The sequence below is a fragment of the Micropterus salmoides genome, unplaced genomic scaffold (assembly GCF_014851395.1).
Source record: "Micropterus salmoides isolate LMB-PRFRI ecotype aquatic unplaced genomic scaffold, ASM1485139v1 Ms_hic_scaffold_11, whole genome shotgun sequence".
Lineage (NCBI taxonomy): Eukaryota > Metazoa > Chordata > Actinopteri > Centrarchiformes > Centrarchidae > Micropterus > Micropterus salmoides.
The window spans coordinates 36,598,519-36,615,468 of record NW_024040152.1 but is presented as its reverse complement, the minus strand read 5'-3'; the positions used below and the strand labels follow the sequence as shown (position 1 = coordinate 36,615,468).

The 16,950-nt window shown below is 40.6% G+C and overlaps 1 protein-coding gene across 1 annotated transcript; it reads left to right on the top strand.

Annotated features, from left to right (window-relative positions):
* The first annotated feature begins 839 nt into the window (after positions 1–839).
* On the top strand, positions 840–13,408 carry LOC119898371 (potassium voltage-gated channel subfamily H member 7-like). Its single transcript, XM_038712580.1, has 7 exons — positions 840–1,161; positions 3,628–3,833; positions 4,038–4,125; positions 4,282–4,487; positions 6,643–6,770; positions 11,739–11,919; positions 12,490–13,408. The coding sequence occupies exons 1-7, from the start codon at positions 840–842 to the stop codon at positions 12,790–12,792; spliced, it is 1,434 nt and encodes a 477-aa protein (XP_038568508.1). The 3' UTR covers positions 12,793–13,408.
* The last annotated feature ends 3,542 nt before the right edge of the window (positions 13,409–16,950 follow it).

Genomic DNA, 16,950 nt, shown 5'->3' with positions numbered 1-16,950 from the left:
CATCATCCAGACAGTGTCAGTAGTCACATTTCCATCACTTATGCATGATCTCTTTGTGAATCCATCTCATTGTCATGACATCGTTACATATCTTAAAGCAAAGATAATTAATATTTAATTAATTATACTATTTAGATTTTAACGGTGCAAGATGCACGATTATGTTTCATTACCACGTAATTTTATGGAGTATGGTAGAATCTCTCTCTCATTTTCCCAACAAATGTTTTGGCATTTAACGCAAGATTAAATGTGTACTTATTAATTCAAGCATTACATTCCCATAAATTAGCTTCTCATCCAACGCTGGGATTTATGGATCCACATTCTTGTTTTAATTTGCAGTAATCGTTTAATCATAGAATGTTGTAACCATGTAATATATGATAAACACTATAAAGGAGCAGGGTAAAGCATAAAAGTTGTGATTATTAAATGTGGTTAATGGTCAGATAAGTCCGATATTATGTGTTACCAGTTCAAGAAAAGAAAGAGACAAAGCCAAAACTGAGCAGGCTTCGTGTACATTAATCCAAGTTAAGATTTGTTATGGAAATCCTACAAAATAAGCAATTGTTACATCTTAATATAATTCATAGGAATGCGTGTTAATTTGGAAACATCATAGTGTCTGCCATATTGCATTTGATCTTTTTCCTACGATGTATATGCAACCGACTGTAGTTAATGGGTCTATGACTCTATAAAACATTGTTTTCATCCCATATCCTCATCTCTGTGCAATTGTCAACCTTAATTACAGTTTCTTTTAATAAAAGTGCATTCATCTCAACACATTTGCTGCTCACAGCTTCCCCTGGGCCGCAGACCAATTCTAAATGCGTCTCTTTGAGGATTTCAAACGAATATTTTGTGCATTTTACTCACGGATTTTCTCTGCATCACAGGTGTTAAAAGGTTTTCCTGAGTGCCTGCAGGCGGATATCTGCCTTCACCTCAACAAGAATCTACTTACCAACTGCAAAGCGTTCCAAGGAGCCACCAAAGGCTGCCTGAGGGCCTTGGCCATGCACTTCAAAACCACTCATGCTCCTCCTGGAGACACTCTGGTCCACAGTGGTGATGTGCTCACCGCTCTCTACTTTCTGTCCCGCGGCTCTATTGAGATCCTGAAAGATGACATTGTGGTAGCCATCCTCGGTAAATACAATCCCTTGTTGATTATGGGAAGTATAATAATGGGTAGCCTAGAGAGTGGGTGCTAAATGACTGCAATGAGACACTGTTATGTATGTTCTATGAAAGCTGAAATTGTTATTGGTGGATGAGTGTTTTTTATCTTCTTTGAGCCAAGATATTTTTTTGTTTGCCTGTGTCATCATCAGTATCATGGATGAGGTAGCAGTTTCTATTGTATGCCACCTATCACAAGAGGTGTAAAAACTGTAAAAGTCATCTCCCTGTTGTATAGAAGATCTCTCAGCAGCTTGTGTGTTGAATATCAGCATCAAATCCGTTGAGACAAAGACATAACATGTATGCTGCTGCTTTTGGTTCTGCTCTTATAAAGGGAAGGGTGGTTCAATTGTAGTCTGACCTCAGTGTTTTGTGAGTTTGCATGAGCAAATATATGACTTTGCTTTTTGTTTATAGTCAAAGAGGAAGTGTGTACAAAAAGGTCACGCTAATATATCAATATGTGTATTCAAAGCACATGGGTTTTATTGGAAGAATTGATTTGAAATTACCACGTTCACTTTTTGCACAAAAATGAAAGTATGCTTTCTAGGATGTCAGAAAATTACAGAATGTGCCTTTGGTTGCACATGGGTTTCCACCTTTGATTTTTTGTGAAGTGTATTAATTATGTAGTTTGTTCTGATTGATTGAAATATTTGAATTATTGATGGCATTAACCTCCCACTCTGCCCAGAATGTTGATATTTTCAAATATGTGGAGATGCTGCTCAGAGCTGTCAAAGCTGAGGAAAGGATAGGCAGGCATCCCTATGGGCACATTTATTTTAACACAGTAATACTTACAATGAAGCTCAGCATGACTTGTGTGCATATCAAAGAATTAACTGTTAAAATGTGAATAATTTTCAAGTCACACGGCAGCTAAACCACATCGTGTTCACACATTTTGACAAGAATGGCAAGGTGTGCCTGCCGTCACCCATTTTTTTGTCCTCTGGGCAATAGGGCTGTTCATGTGGCAGGTTTGAGACTCTGACATTTCTATTAAGTGGCTCCATGAAATGAAATGCTATTTGGCAATTTCACAGAACACGGTGAAATAGCTGTCACTTTCTGACAGCACAGGGAAATGAGTTAAAACTGCAAAACAGTGATTATAAAAAAAGGACAATAAAAGACTAAACTGTCTAAAACGATTGCTCGAAATTTTAAACAATATTTTGCCATAGTAATTATACTGATACTGAATACTCATCTTCTTGTAAGATTAATGAATATTTATCTTTTTTCTGGTGAACCACAGCCAGGTGCTACAGGCCAGGCCCGGATTAAACTTGCGATTATTCCTAAGATGAATGCTCTCCAAAGCTGCACCTGACAGAATGGGGTTTAAGCTTAGCAAAAGCTGCTGCATCACACAAAACCTATTATTAACAAACACATAGGAAAAGTCACTGATCCCATATATCAACCCGTATATATTTGATTCAAACATAATGCTCCATCAGCACCATTTTGCTCCAATTTGTTTGTGAGAAGCTGTATGTTTCTTAGCATGTTATCACCTACGAAACTGCCCCAGCCTCTAAAAAGGTAGCAGTCAGCCGATAGGGCTAAAGCATTTTTCCTCTTGTAATGATATTGAGTCCAACAAGGCTGCTAGCATTGTTCCACTAGTGAGTGAATTTGTCTCTTACACCGCCATCCAGGCTAATGACTATCTAAATCCTTGTGCTGAGAGCTGTATGTGGGGGAGAAATACACCACTCTGTGTAAGGCTGTACTCTGTGGTAGAAAGGTGTCCATTTGCATGCTGTGAAAGGCACACTGGCAGCCAACATATCATATCTCTTTCTCCTGAACCCCTGCTTACAGTGTTGGCATTTAGTGAACCCCGGGACCAACAAAGGGATTTTTCATCATGGCCTTTAAACCAAACCTCCAGCCCTCTGCAAAATGGACACTCATTTTAGCAGAGGAAACTCTTTTATTCCCCAGTTTCGAAACTAAGCCCAAGTTAGATTTAATTACTACCTAGACGTTTGCTGACGAACTGGATTCATTATGTGATAGCCATTATCAACACAAATTTCTTCTTTGAAGTAAGTGTGTCAATCACAATCAAACCCTCCTTTCCCTCCACATCAAAGTTGCTTCAAGTTAGGAGTTATTCCTCAGCGTAAATAATGGATCAAAGATGGAAAAACAACTGATGCACAGGCCTTGGGAGATCATCCACACAGAGAGGGAGGGCTGTTAGATTTTTATTATCCGCAAAAACAAACATGCTGGGTGCACTTTAGTGAGAGAGCCTGAGGAATAGCGAGATAAGTCCCTATAGAAAACATGACACAAATGAATCTCTGTAATGAGCAGGACTTCTTGTAGAAGCAACTAAAGCTAAGACTTCCCTATCCCAGTGAACCTTACAAGAAGATGTTTTGTCTCTGTGTGTGTTGATACCAGGAAAAAATGACATCTTTGGAGAAATGATCCATGTGTTGGCCAAGCCTGGAAAGTCCAATGCTGATGTTCGAGCTCTAAGTTACTGTGACCTGAGCACCATTCAGAGAGAAGACCTCCTGGAGGTGTTAGACATGTACCCAGAGTTCGCTGACTGCTTCTTCAACAACCTGGAGCTTACCTTCAACCTTAGAGATGAGTCTGCAAAGGTAGATGACATTACGCTGGTGTTATGGGACCTATATGTTAAATTGATGGTGTTTAACAAGTATTCACATTGTCATGACTATGGACTTTTAACAATGATACTTAAAATTAAATTAGATTTTATTAACATTCTAGCAATTCAAATTTAATAAATATTGACCACTAAATGCATTAATGAATAGATTCCAATGCTCACATTGTTGCAGCCCTCAAGTTCCCAAGGCTGTGATTCAGATGGCGATGGCACTAAGAGCATTAAAAGAAGGATATCCTTCACACCAGATCTATCTGAAGGTAAGTAGAAACTAATCTGCACAGGTCCAGTAGAGCCTCTTTTAGCTTGATTTGTGGTTGCAAATTTGTTGAGTGGAAGCTCCCTGAGAACACGTATTCCATACGGAATACAGTACAGTGTTATTCCTTTAACACCTGTTCATTGCCATTCTACAGGTGGAAACAAGGAAGTGGTTAAAGACTTGGGGAGGGAGAGGGAGTCTAACTCGTGCCTAAAAAGATGTTCAGAAGTCCTGGGTCCCTCTCCACCCAGTGCCGCCGTCCAGGACTCAAATCTTATTGTCAGAGACAGCTTGGAGAGAAGACAATCTTTAGAAGGTAATTTAGTTTTAACTCAGGGTGCGATTTGCCAGGGGGGATGCGTGAGATTTCCCCCTTTCTGGTGGGGAGAAAATTTATCCCCCCCTCAGAGTGATCAGTGCTACTTCACTAGTGATACAACTGATAACAAAACACACGTTTGGGATCAATCCGTAGTTTTGTTAGGGTTAATATTATTTTTAAATACTATGTATTTAAATGTAGCTGCCTGTCTCTGTCGAGGGGAAGGCAGCCGATAATATTGAAGCTGCAAGACACATCAAAATCTGATGATCTGTTTTTCTGATGACAAGCTGCCCAGTTTCTCTGTAACATCAGTGAACATGCTCAAACACACAGCTACAGGGTCTCACTTAACGACACTCTTGAAAGTGACGGTTTTTAAATCAGTCTCTCTCCCCTTACCCAATCACTGCACTTCAGAGTTAAATACAGCATGCATCTGTCTTTTCTGCGTTTTCACTTCAACTCTGCATCGCGATGTAATGTTACATTGGCTATTTATTTTTTTTATAATAAAAGGGAAAAACTTTTTAAACTTTCCGATCAATCCAGTTTTTTACACAAATCGCACCCTGGTTTCACTGATGAATTATTAGTGTTATGTGAACATAATGGTTATTGTTTTGACAAAAAGTTTGTGTTGTAAGGGGTTCCTATGCAGTATAGAGCAACATAATTAGCAGCACTGGGAGTGGGGAATCATGTCCTTTGTATTTACAGTAGGAACGTCTGTTAGATGTTTCTGTGAACATGAAAGGGGTTGAGATATTCCCAGGCTTCCAATGCTGGTTTGAGTAATATATCTGTGTGTTTAAAGGCTTATCTTACGTCAAAACACTGCACAGGAGCTTATAATACTCTGAGGCAGGATTTCACAATTCTGGACAGTTATAACAGTGACAATTATTTATACCCGTCTCAACAATGAATTTAAATGATAGAGTAAGTACTCAACCAGGAAAGTGAGCTAGCAAATATTTGATTAGCCAACGCAGCGGTCTTATTGAAATGAATGAGAAGGCTGCACTTTCAACATATTGCCAAGACAGTCTTTGGAGTGACAAGTACCAGAGTACTGGGACATTAGCCATTCCAAATTAGGGAGAAGAGGAAACATGCAATCACACTGATAGCTTAATATGATCATTTTCCAATTATTGTACATAGTCAAGAAAAGCGAATATTACAAGATTCACAGAGGCAGTTTTATTGCATGACCATTGCCATGCATAGCTTCTTATTTCACCACTGCTCATGCTTTTGTGTCCACACTTGTCCATAACAGCAACAGCCAATCCACTGTCCTATTTTATACAATAGAGACACAACTATAACGCAGGCATGCGCTTGTAAGAGAGGTGTGATTCAACTCTCAAAAACACTGCAATTTCTGAGGTTGTTGTGGGAGATTCAGGTGTCCAATATTCACACCTGTATAACGGGGCCAAGCTTTTACAGACATACAATAATTAATAGTGTCTCTTACTAAACCAGTATTCTTGATATTGATTTGCAGCCTCATTCAGAAGTCGAAAGTTCACATTTGTCTGAGGAGAATCAGAGATCTAAAATGATTACAGTAACCTGATATAGAAATTGCAGAATTCTGTATGCGCATAGCACATCCCAAGACTGAAAAGACATTTAGTTCAAAAGACAGTTTGGCACATGGAGAAAAATTAGCTCTTGTTAATCTCTACTGCTGGAAGGATACAGAAAATAAGGTCACATGAGGGCAAAGGTAAGTGCCATCCATGGTAAACACACACAACATCCAACAAGGATCCTCATATCTGTCCGGCTCATAATGGTAGTTCAAAGCCACCTGCCCGGACTGCTGCACCAGATAGTGTAATCACAGAACTAACCATCTCTGTGTTTAAAATCACAAAAGAGGCTCAGCACATATCACTGGACTGCAAGCTGAATACTAGCAGGTGCCCAGCAGAGATAACAGGGTTAGTTTGCTCCTGAAAAACATTGCATCAACAATACTCCCTGTACAAGGGCTTGATAAATTACAACATGATACCTTATATTAATTACATTCTATTTTAGTGTGTGTGTGTGTGGGGGGGGGGGGGGGGGGGGGGGTTATTCAATGATGATGTTGTTCTGACCCACATGTGAGGATGTAAAGTATGAGTGTTGGTTTGGCTCTACAGATCTGTGCTGTGATAATGGGCCTGTAAGAAGCCTACGGACTTCCTGGATGAGTCAGCACAGTTCCAGGACCTGAGGGAGGAAGATAATTCTGCCAGCGAAATCACGTATGGAGAGGTGGAACAACGCTTAGGTCAGCTTCAGCAGCACTTAAACAGGTAAATGTTTTTACAGTCAGCATACAGATGGTGGTTGATCCTCATTTAACCATCATGAATTATGAATTACCCCAGAATGTGAAGCCCACTGAAGCCCACTCGCTATACAGTGGGTACGGAAAGTATTCAGACCCCTTTAAATTTTTCACTCTTCGTTTCATTGCAGCCATTTTCTCAAAATCAAAAAAGTTCATTTTATTTCTCAGTAATGTACACTCAGCACCCCATCTTGACAGAAAAAAACAGAAATGGAGAAATTTTTGCAAATTTATTAAAAAAGAAAAACTGAAATATCACATGGTCATAAGTATTCAGACCCTTTGCTCAGTATTTAGCAGAAGCACCCTTTTGATCTAATACAGCCATGAGTCGTTTTGGGAAAGATGCAACAAGTTTTTCACATCTGGATTTGGGTATCCTCTGCCATTCCTCCTTGCAGATCCTCTCCAGTTCTGTCAGGTTGGATGGTAAACGTTGGTGGACAGCCATTTTCAGGTCTCTCCAGAGATGCTCAATTGGGTTTAAGTCAGGGCTCTGGCTGGGCCATTCAAGAACAGCCACGGAGTTGTTGTGAAGCCACTCCTTCGTTATTTTAGCGGTGTGCTTAGGGTCATTGTCTTGTTGGAAGGTAAACCTTCGGCCCAGTCTGAGGTCCAGAGCACTCTGGAAAAGGTTTTCGTCCAGGATATCCCTGTACTTGGCCGCATTCATCTTTCCCTCGATTGCAACCAGTCGTCCTGTCCTGCAGCTGAAAAACACCCCCACAGCATGATGCTGCCACCACCGTGCTTCACTGTTGAGACTGTATTGGACAGGTGATGAGCAGTGCCTGGTTTTCTCCACACATACCGCTTAGAATTAAGGCCAAAAAGTTCTATCTTGGTCTCATCAGACCAGAGGATCTTATTTATCACCATCTTGGAGTCCTTCAGGTGTTTTTTAGCAAACTCCATGCGGGCTTTCATGTGTCTTGCACTGAGGAGAGGCTTCCGTCGGGCCACTCTGCCATAAAGCCCCACTGGTGGATTGCTGCAGTGATGGTTGACTTACTACAACTTTCTCCCATCTCCCGACTGCATCTCTGGAGCTCAGCCACAGTGACCTTTGGGTTCTTCTTTACCTCTCTCACCAAGGCTCTTCTCCCCCGATAGCTCAGTTTGGCCGGACGGCCAGCTCTAGGAAGGGTTCTGGTCGTCCCAAACGTCTTCCATTTGAGGATTATGGAGGCCACTGTGCTCTTAGGAACCTTAAGTGCAGCAGAAATTTTTTTGTAACCTTGGCCAGATCTGTGCCTTGCCACAATTCTGTCTCTGAGCTCTTCAGGCAGTTCCTTTGACCTCATGATTCTCATTTGCTCTGACATGCACTGTGAGCTGTAAGGTCTTATATAGACAGGTGTGTGGCTTTCCTAATCAAGTCCAATCAGTATAATCAAACACAGCTGGACTCAAATGAAGGTGTAGAACCATCTCAAGGATGATCAGAATAAATAGACAGCACCTGAGTTAAATATGAGTGTCACGGCAAAGGGTCTGAATACTTATGACCATGTGATATTTCAGTTTTTCTTTTTTAATAAATTTGCAAAAATTTCTCCATTTCTGTTTTTTTCTGTCAAGATGGGGTGCTGAGTGTACATTACTGAGAAATAAAATGAACTTTTTTGATTTTTGGAAAATGGCTGTAATGAAACAAAGAGTGAAAAATTTAAAGGGGTCTGAATACTTTCCGTACCCACTGTACTTTGCTGTTAGGGCATAGTGCAACAGTTCACCGGACCTGTATCAAATAATAATAGATTTCATCTTCATCAGGATAATTGTAACTAAAATGGATAAAGAAGAGCCGCCTGTTTACACATAAATACATCAGTAATAATAATACAATAACATAGTAATTATTTAACACAGGGGCCATTTCATTGCAAGTACTTTTACTTTGGGCATTTTATTTACATTTACACTTACAGTATTTGTACATTATTGTATTTCTATTTCATTTAAGTAAATGATCTAAATGATTATTCCACTACTGTTAATATGACATAGTAGCCTACTGGTGGGAAATGAGCTGAAACTTTGACTCGTTTTTTCCTCATTAAGCTTTAAACTCCACATAACACATTATTGTTTTATTGCCCAGCCCTAGACTTGGGTATACACGATACACCTGGATTTTGTATATATGTCTTGTAAATTACAGGAGGAGCCTATGAGGAGCAGTATGAGGAGCTGAATACCCTGTTGTGCCAGACAGATTGTGCTTCAACAAATGAGTTTTAATTTAGTACTTTGTCGTCTTTATTATTTATTATTACTTGTGTATTATTTTGTCACCAGGCCGGACAGGGGGGCAGAAATGGGGGTGGGAGGCACAAACATCACAGAGAAAGGACAGTACCTGCAGGAGAACGGGGAGGGGGGTTTGGGGAGAAAAAAGAAAGCCCCGAGACCACATGCCCTGGGGACAGCTACGCCCCACCCCAAGGAGTCATGCGCTTCTGCTGGGGTCTGTTGTGCTTGGACACAGTTCAGTTTGCTTTCGGTTTTAATAATGGAATGTACTGTATGATGGCATATACTATATGCTGCTTCCTATGTGAAGAAATTGGGTCTGCTTCTCCGCAAAATCCATTGGCTTACGTAGGCTGTGACGTTCATGCACGCTTTCGTGGAGTCCGCTAACACCAAAAAACGCCTGGCTTAAGCACAATACTTACTCCAACACAAACATATGGATAAAAAAAAAGGTTTTATGTGCTGAAGCCCCTTTAAGGGGGGCTGTATGTTATGGGGTTAAATTAAATATAAATATATGGTTCCCTCATTGTCCACTTATTTTATACAAAATGGCTATCCCAAATCTGAATTTGAGGTACAAACAAAAACACTATTACTGCTGAGGATTGACATTACAGCAGCTGGTGACCAGACATCCCGAAAAATTTTTGATATTCCCAAATTACGAGCAGTTGTCCAGATTCCTGTCCTGACTGTGCCGAAAATTTAACTAAACATGAGTTTTGACTGTAGTATAATAAAACATTAAATTCTAAAATAAAAATCATTGTGTGATTCCTAGGCTACAGCAGGGACTGCAGTGTGTCTGCACTTTGTTTAAACAGTGTTGTTAAAGCCACAAATTAACGTGCTTGCTCTTTTCCCCTTTTTGTTTTCTAGTATAGATGAAGACAGTGGAAGTTACAGTCACAAGGACAGGGGAAGTGTAGCTGCAGGCAGCCACAGAGGAGAGATCTGACACGTGTGTTGCGTAGACATTTTGACAGGCACCACATTGATGAAATTATTAAATTAAATAAATTGTATGTAAATGATCATGATTTATACACTGTTACATACTCACAGTCATTATGTTTTTGTTTTTCCTAATGACAGACAGGACAAATTTTAGCATTGAGTTTTGTTTTCACATGTTATGGTTTATTCTTCGATGCCACTGAAAGTAATGGAGGCCACGACCACCCCCAACTCCTCTGTCCTGAATACCACCTATTGTCCTCTGGTCACCCTAACTACTACTGTGTGCACCAAAGTCACAAATGTTCACATTTTACTCATAGTGGCTTTAAGTCTGTGTTTTTAGAGGAATCCAGTTTGGTTGTATTCTGTGGAAGTAGTATAATAAAATAGTGATTGTTCTTATTACTTGTCCTACCATTACATTTTTAGTTGGTGAATTAATGATTACGAAGGGCTTTATTTCTTAAAGTTGTCACCTCCCACACTGCTAAAAGTAAAGCTAGACTGTCACTGCGATCACTGGCAATGTGTCATTCACTTGCCAATGTACTGTACATGAGTAGGTGGAGGAAGGCAGAAGCTGGCAGAAGGTGTTGTCGGAGCCGGAGTGGGTGGCTGGATCTACTGGAAGCAGGATGTACCACTGTAGAACCAGGACATATCAAACTTGAGAATGGATTGGTATAAAATGTTTGTACGGTTTTGCCGAGTAGAACACTAGAATGTAAAAGTGATGACAGATTAGATAAACAAGATAAACTCACTGTGATTTAAACAATACTGTAAATATGCAAGCACACTACCTTTCCAGAATGAATACATAGCAGTTTAATCTCATAATTATCTTTAGTGGAGAGCCATATTGGCCGTAGTTTTAACAACACACCTGCAGCCAGCAGGCCACCTAAAATAGACACGAATGAACAGCAGGTGGTATTTTTAGCTGGAGGTATCTGAAATACCGGGCTGGCTCGTTTTATCTAGCACATATAAGACATTTTAATCACTGCACTCTACCTGACCTTTTTTCCCTAATGATATCTGGCTGCAGGATGAGCAGCACTTTTCTGTAATTTTGTGTTTTTGTGGCTTTAACTAGTCTGAAAAAGATGTAACGGGGGGAACAATTAGGTTTAGCATTCTCTTTAACAAAGCCATATAAATAGTCAAGAGAAATTCAGTTTGCTGCACCTGTAATGAATGTTTACTGTGCTGCTGCTTTTACTTAATCCCTCATCAGTCATATCCCAGTAAACAAATGCTGCCTCACTACAATAGAGCAGCACAGTAAACCAGGAGCATAAGACTTTTGATAATGTCTATGTATATTAGAAGGAATATGGGTAATTAAAAGGTTATTTCCCCTTACCCCATTTTGCCTGATGCCCTAAATATAGAGCTTGGGTGAAATCTACTCATAATTAGATTAAACACAGTAAACCACAGTAAACGCTGAATTCACACCTCCCACATAAAGCTAATTATCACTTCTACCAGGTGCAGCGTCTTTCGTCTACTACTCTGGCAGAATTTGTTTCCAGGCCTTCATCATCTCTTAATTTGTCCACTGAGGAGCACAGGCTCCATCTAGTGCTCAGTGAAGTACAACTGAGTATGTTTTCAGCCATTATGTGATCAGTCTCAGGCAGTCCCCACCTCTTATCTGCATGTGTGTCTTTCTTACTCTTTTTTTCCTGTTCTATTTGAGGCTGGAGTCTCAGCTGATGTCAGATATTCACACCATCCTGCAGCTGCTGCAAAGACAGCCGACACTGGGACCTCCAGCCTACAGCACTGTGACTGCCAGCCCAGACTATCACAGACCTGCCATGAAGGTTCAGCCAGTTGCTCTGACTGCAAGCCATTTCTTCAGCCATCCAGGAACTCAAGTAAGGAGGGTTTTATGAGTTTTTTGTGAAGCATTGCATTATTTCTAGCGGAACACTGAAGTCAAGCATCAGCTGGCTTCTGCGGTCTCCAATTACATTCTCACCAAGTCATCAGTGATGTTCAAGGAGACAATGAGGTAGTCTATAATCCAGCAAGCCACTGTTTCATAATGCTTTGCTCCCACCTGCTTCACACTGTTAACACTGAATGTTTTGATTGATTGGTTTTGTCTGCCACAGTGTTTGTCAGAACAGTCTGTATAATCACAGGAAAGAATCTGAGCCACTGTCCCCATCTGAATAGTCTGGATGACATATACCTCACCCATATGGGAGTCAATACAGGCTTAAACAAGTTGCATGCTTTAGGCACAGATGCATTTTTATTAGTTTTAATATTACAAAAACTGATTTTACTTAAAACAGGTTACCAAGTTCAAATAACAAATAATATTGAATGAATACAAAATGTCAGATAAATACACCAAATTAAGTTTTGAAGTGAATACAGGTCCATTTACCCCAGTGCGGCCAACTAAGTTGTGCATCTTCTGCCACTCTCCTTGTTAGGTCCCTAACCTCACACTGGCCAGGGCCATTCAGGAATCCAAAGACTCTCTGTCGAGCTTGTCCAATATGAATGCACCCATCGAGGACAGCCTTACATCGTTGCTTGTACAAAGACATACAGAGCCACAGCAACAGCAACAACAGCAGCAGACCGCAGGGCATCAACAGTCTGCATTGATGCTTCTTCCAACTGAAACCTCTTCCACTTCCTCCTCCTCTTCCTCCCCAGCCCCTTCTGACACCAACCTCAACACTACTGGACTCCACAGACCTGTCTCAGACCCAGAGTTTCCAAGGCCATAAACCTTCCAGCTGCACGGTGTTCTAATATCTGGGTTGTAATGCTGTAATTACTAAGTAGCAGCTTTTTTTATCAGCATGCTGGCACAGACATCTGTATTGTTAATTTGCAATGGCTTGATAATAGAAGTAAGATGTTTATTTCATTATGCATGTGGATGAAATACTGTTCGCTGCAATTAACAGTGTGTTAACAAACTGTTTCCTGAGGTTATCAGTGTAATAACAATGGTAAAATATTATAACAGCAGTTCTGTCAACACAGAAGCCCTCTAATGGACACTTTTTTTACAAATTCACTCCCAACCAATCAGGATGAACCTATTCAACCACACGGAGGGTGGCCATATAGGAAGACAGCATATCCTAATTCATTAAAACTACAGCTTCTTAACTAAATTCTACTTAATCGACAGAAACGCTGATTAAATAAAACCGTATGATAGAACTTGAGTTAGCAATACATCACCTAACTTTTGGTTTCACCCAGGCTTTGTACTCTAATGGGCTTTAATGGGCTCTGTACCCCTTCTCACGACTCGGTTGCAACAACACAATTGGTCAACCAGGGCTGGACTGAGTGGGCCACAAGGCTAGAGACAGCCATAATGAAAACCACTGTCAAACTCTTTTGTAAATCGGGTCTCAGTACATTTCACTGTCACACAAGCACCAGTGCACCAGTGTAACTACATTCACAACTTCATTCGGAGACCCAGAGAAAAAGGCCTGACAACCTTGACCATCAGGGAGATGTGTCCCTCCCTCCATCATTACTTGCCGACTGACCTACCTCACGCTATGCGGGTCCTAATGTCCAGCAATCCAGGCATCTCACGTGGGTTTCTTCCTGGTGTCAGCTGCAGAGCTGGGATAAGACTGGCTCCCAAACACTAAGACCATAGCCACCACAGCTCACCAAAACTGTGCAGCAGATGGACAATGGCCGGGAATTTGCATGCACAGTATGACTCAGGCTAACTGCTCCTCAATATCCCCAGGTAACGTACCTGTGTGTGTTGTTGTCTTCTAAGTACTGAGCACAGGCCAAGAGAAAGACAAAAGTAAGTCACCTCGTGGGCAAGGTGACAATTGGAAGCTACCAATACTTCCCTACCAGTACTCTTGTGCAGAAAGCAAGGGAATGGGGCAGTAAAAAGCCACAGACATAGGACAACCCACTCTACATAACAAAGTTTCTGGGGTTCCAGGATAAACTGCCAGGAGATTTCCTGTCCATCGACTGATAGGATTTGCAAATTGTGAAACAGCTATCATCTCTTCGAGTAGCTGAGTATCAACAGAGAGCGGCTACTGTACTACTCACTGGCCCAGAGACAGGCCAACACAATAGATCACTCTGCTTCCTATACTCCAGTCAGTGAAACAAGTAGAGATGGAGCCTGCAACTAAAGACTGTAAATGCTGGCTGGCCCTATGCTGTCACCAAGGTAGTCTGGCAGCTGGTGGACAAAGACTTGTTGTCCAGACAGTTTGCACATGCAACCTGAAACTTGGTAGCAAGAATATGAGTCAAACCAGGACCCTGTGCTGCTTTGTGTCCTCATTGCGATCATACATTCATGAATACCTTGAGCACGAGGAGGGGACTTTGTTACAACAGGAAAATTATGACACTGCCATTCTTCCTCCAGTTGCTGACATCTTTGATTTGCACCTGACTCTGAGGTATTGACAAGGCCATAGGTGGAAACACGTATGGTGAATTTCCTCCGCTGGGACAGAAGTTCTTGTATGACACACCTTCAACAGTCACTGATGAATTTGGTCATTGCTGTTACAGCCTGTGTGAGTCTAAAGCCTGTGTGCGATACTGTACATATACAGACAAACTACATTATGAACAAACTATACAAACTGTTTTCTGCAGCTATTAGTGTAATACAGCATTATCACAAAGGTGTGAGAACAGTTTTCCTTATCCTTAGTTGTATGCCTGTCTTCTCTGAAGTGTGACTCAGGGGTTATGGACATTTGCACTGCAATATACATACAGTATCAAGAATACTGTAGTTTTCTTCTCTAAACAATGTGCATTATTACTGCAGTCACTGACATGCACCTACTGTGCAAAGTTACGCCAACAGAACACACCATACATGCTTGTCTGGGCAGACATCATAACATGCAGATTTAAGAGTATTCTGCTTATCCCAGACAAACAAGTATGATGTAGGTATTTCTACAAGGCAGTGCATGTGTTTTATATCTATATATTTACTGTTTTGCACTTCTTATGAGCCCAAAGTAGCACATTACAATATAAAATGATGTCAGGATACTTGTCTCTTTTAGGATGCACGTAGAGGGTGTATTAGGGGAGAGGGATGGGAAGAGGGATTGGGGGAACACATGGAAATTAGTACTTGCGCATAAACAGGCCCCAGAGAGGGTCTTGTGCCTATACAACCAATCCAAATGCTAAGTCCGCATCTTCATGTAAAACTAACCATAACATCAACGGATCATTTCGTTTCCCTGTACTGTTTTTGTTGGCAATGTACAGTAAAGTTAAAATGTTGTTAGACAATTGTTAAAAAATAAATACATCGAATTGCCAGGAAATTTTATTTTTTTTAACTGAGTAAATTATATGAGAAACTCTTTAGCAAAACAGTAGTACATAATGTTTGTTTTGAAGGTGTGGGAGCAATAAATGAAAACACACTTACAGTTGTTTCACTGGATTTCCCTTTTTTTTGTCCATATTGTGGGTGTATTTACAATGAAAATACTGTTTTTACTTCTACAGTATATCCGGAATAAGAGAGACATAATGACATGACTTATCCAGGGGGCTCAGGATGAACATACAATGAAATGCCAGGGATTATTATATGATGATCTGCTAACCTCACAAAATCACCACCACCACACTACTAGAATAAAACTACACTGTACTATGAATTAAGAGAATAATGTAGGATATCGTGTGAAGGAAAGGGGATGTAAATTAGGCTATGTGTAATATATTTATACTTATTGTGTTTAGAATTGACTGGCAAATAATTCTTGATTGTTTCAAAAGGAAAAACAGAACTAGGCCTGCAGTTACTAGAGTGGACACAGGAAGATTAAGATGCTAGTGAAAACCACAATCAAAAAATACCTGCACTGAAAATTTTACTCAGATAAAAGTAGGGGGATAGTGGCCTAACGTACCTTTAGATAAAGTTCCTAAAAGAAATTTATAATATTATGATATTGATACGGAGAAAAATACATTGAGAAGCTGAGTACTAACAATAGTCATTATCACCGTTAGAATTTTTGAAACATTTGGCTTTGTGTTTAAGTCATATACAGTTAAGATGTTTGTAGGCCCACCTTCTATGTTCCATACTGACATCTAGTGGCCAAATTAATTCTTGTGATTTTTGGAGAAACGAAACTGAAAGAGTTTCATTTTTCTTGATGAAGTGAATCATCGTTCCGCAGCCAGTTGTATTTCATGAAGCCATCCTTCCTCACAGCGCTTTGATCGGTGTTATCGGTTTGGTGGGTCATAATGGCATCTGATGACGATGATGTTAAAGAGCGTCTCATTGAAGACTTTAGGCCGAGGCTGAAGGAGCATATTAAAGTGGAGCAGGTTCTGGATTATATGCATTCTATCGAAAACGAGCAAAAGGAACAGATCAGACAGAAAGCGAGGAACGACGGTAACCCAGCGGCTGCGGATGTCCTCGTTAGTGCAGTCCTCAAGAAGCCACATTCTCCCGGCTGGTTCAGGGAGTTTGTCGACGCGTTGCTACATTCAGGTTGTGAATATGCAGCCGACTACATGCAGGTCAATCCCCCAACACCTGAAGTGGAGGCAGCAGAATGATAACTGTGTGCAGCTTATTCGATTACTGTGTCCCAGTCTTGTGGATATGAAGACTGAGAAGTGTGCGAACACTGCACCTCTGCATGCCTGATTACCGAGGATGACAGCGATATTGTAAGTAACGTTACTGTAGTGAAAGTGGGCTGTCAGATCCATTGCTGATAGTCTCAAAGAGTCACAATAAGCATTCATAATAAATGTATAGGACACATTGTCAACACATGTAGTCTGTGTTATAAGCTACAATTAAGTGTGTGTACGTCAACTCCCCACTAGACATCTTTTTGACCACAAGATGGCAGACAAATGCA

Coding starts and splice junctions, on each gene's coding strand:
- LOC119898371 (XM_038712580.1), top strand. CDS start 840: ATGCGTCTCTTTGAGGATTTCAAACGAATATTTTGTGCATTTTACTCA. Junction 3,834..4,037: donor TTAGAGATGAGTCTGCAAAG/GTAGATGACATT, acceptor ACATTGTTGCAG/CCCTCAAGTTCCCAAGGCTG. Junction 11,920..12,489: donor TCAGCCATCCAGGAACTCAA/GTAAGGAGGGTT, acceptor TCTCCTTGTTAG/GTCCCTAACCTCACACTGGC.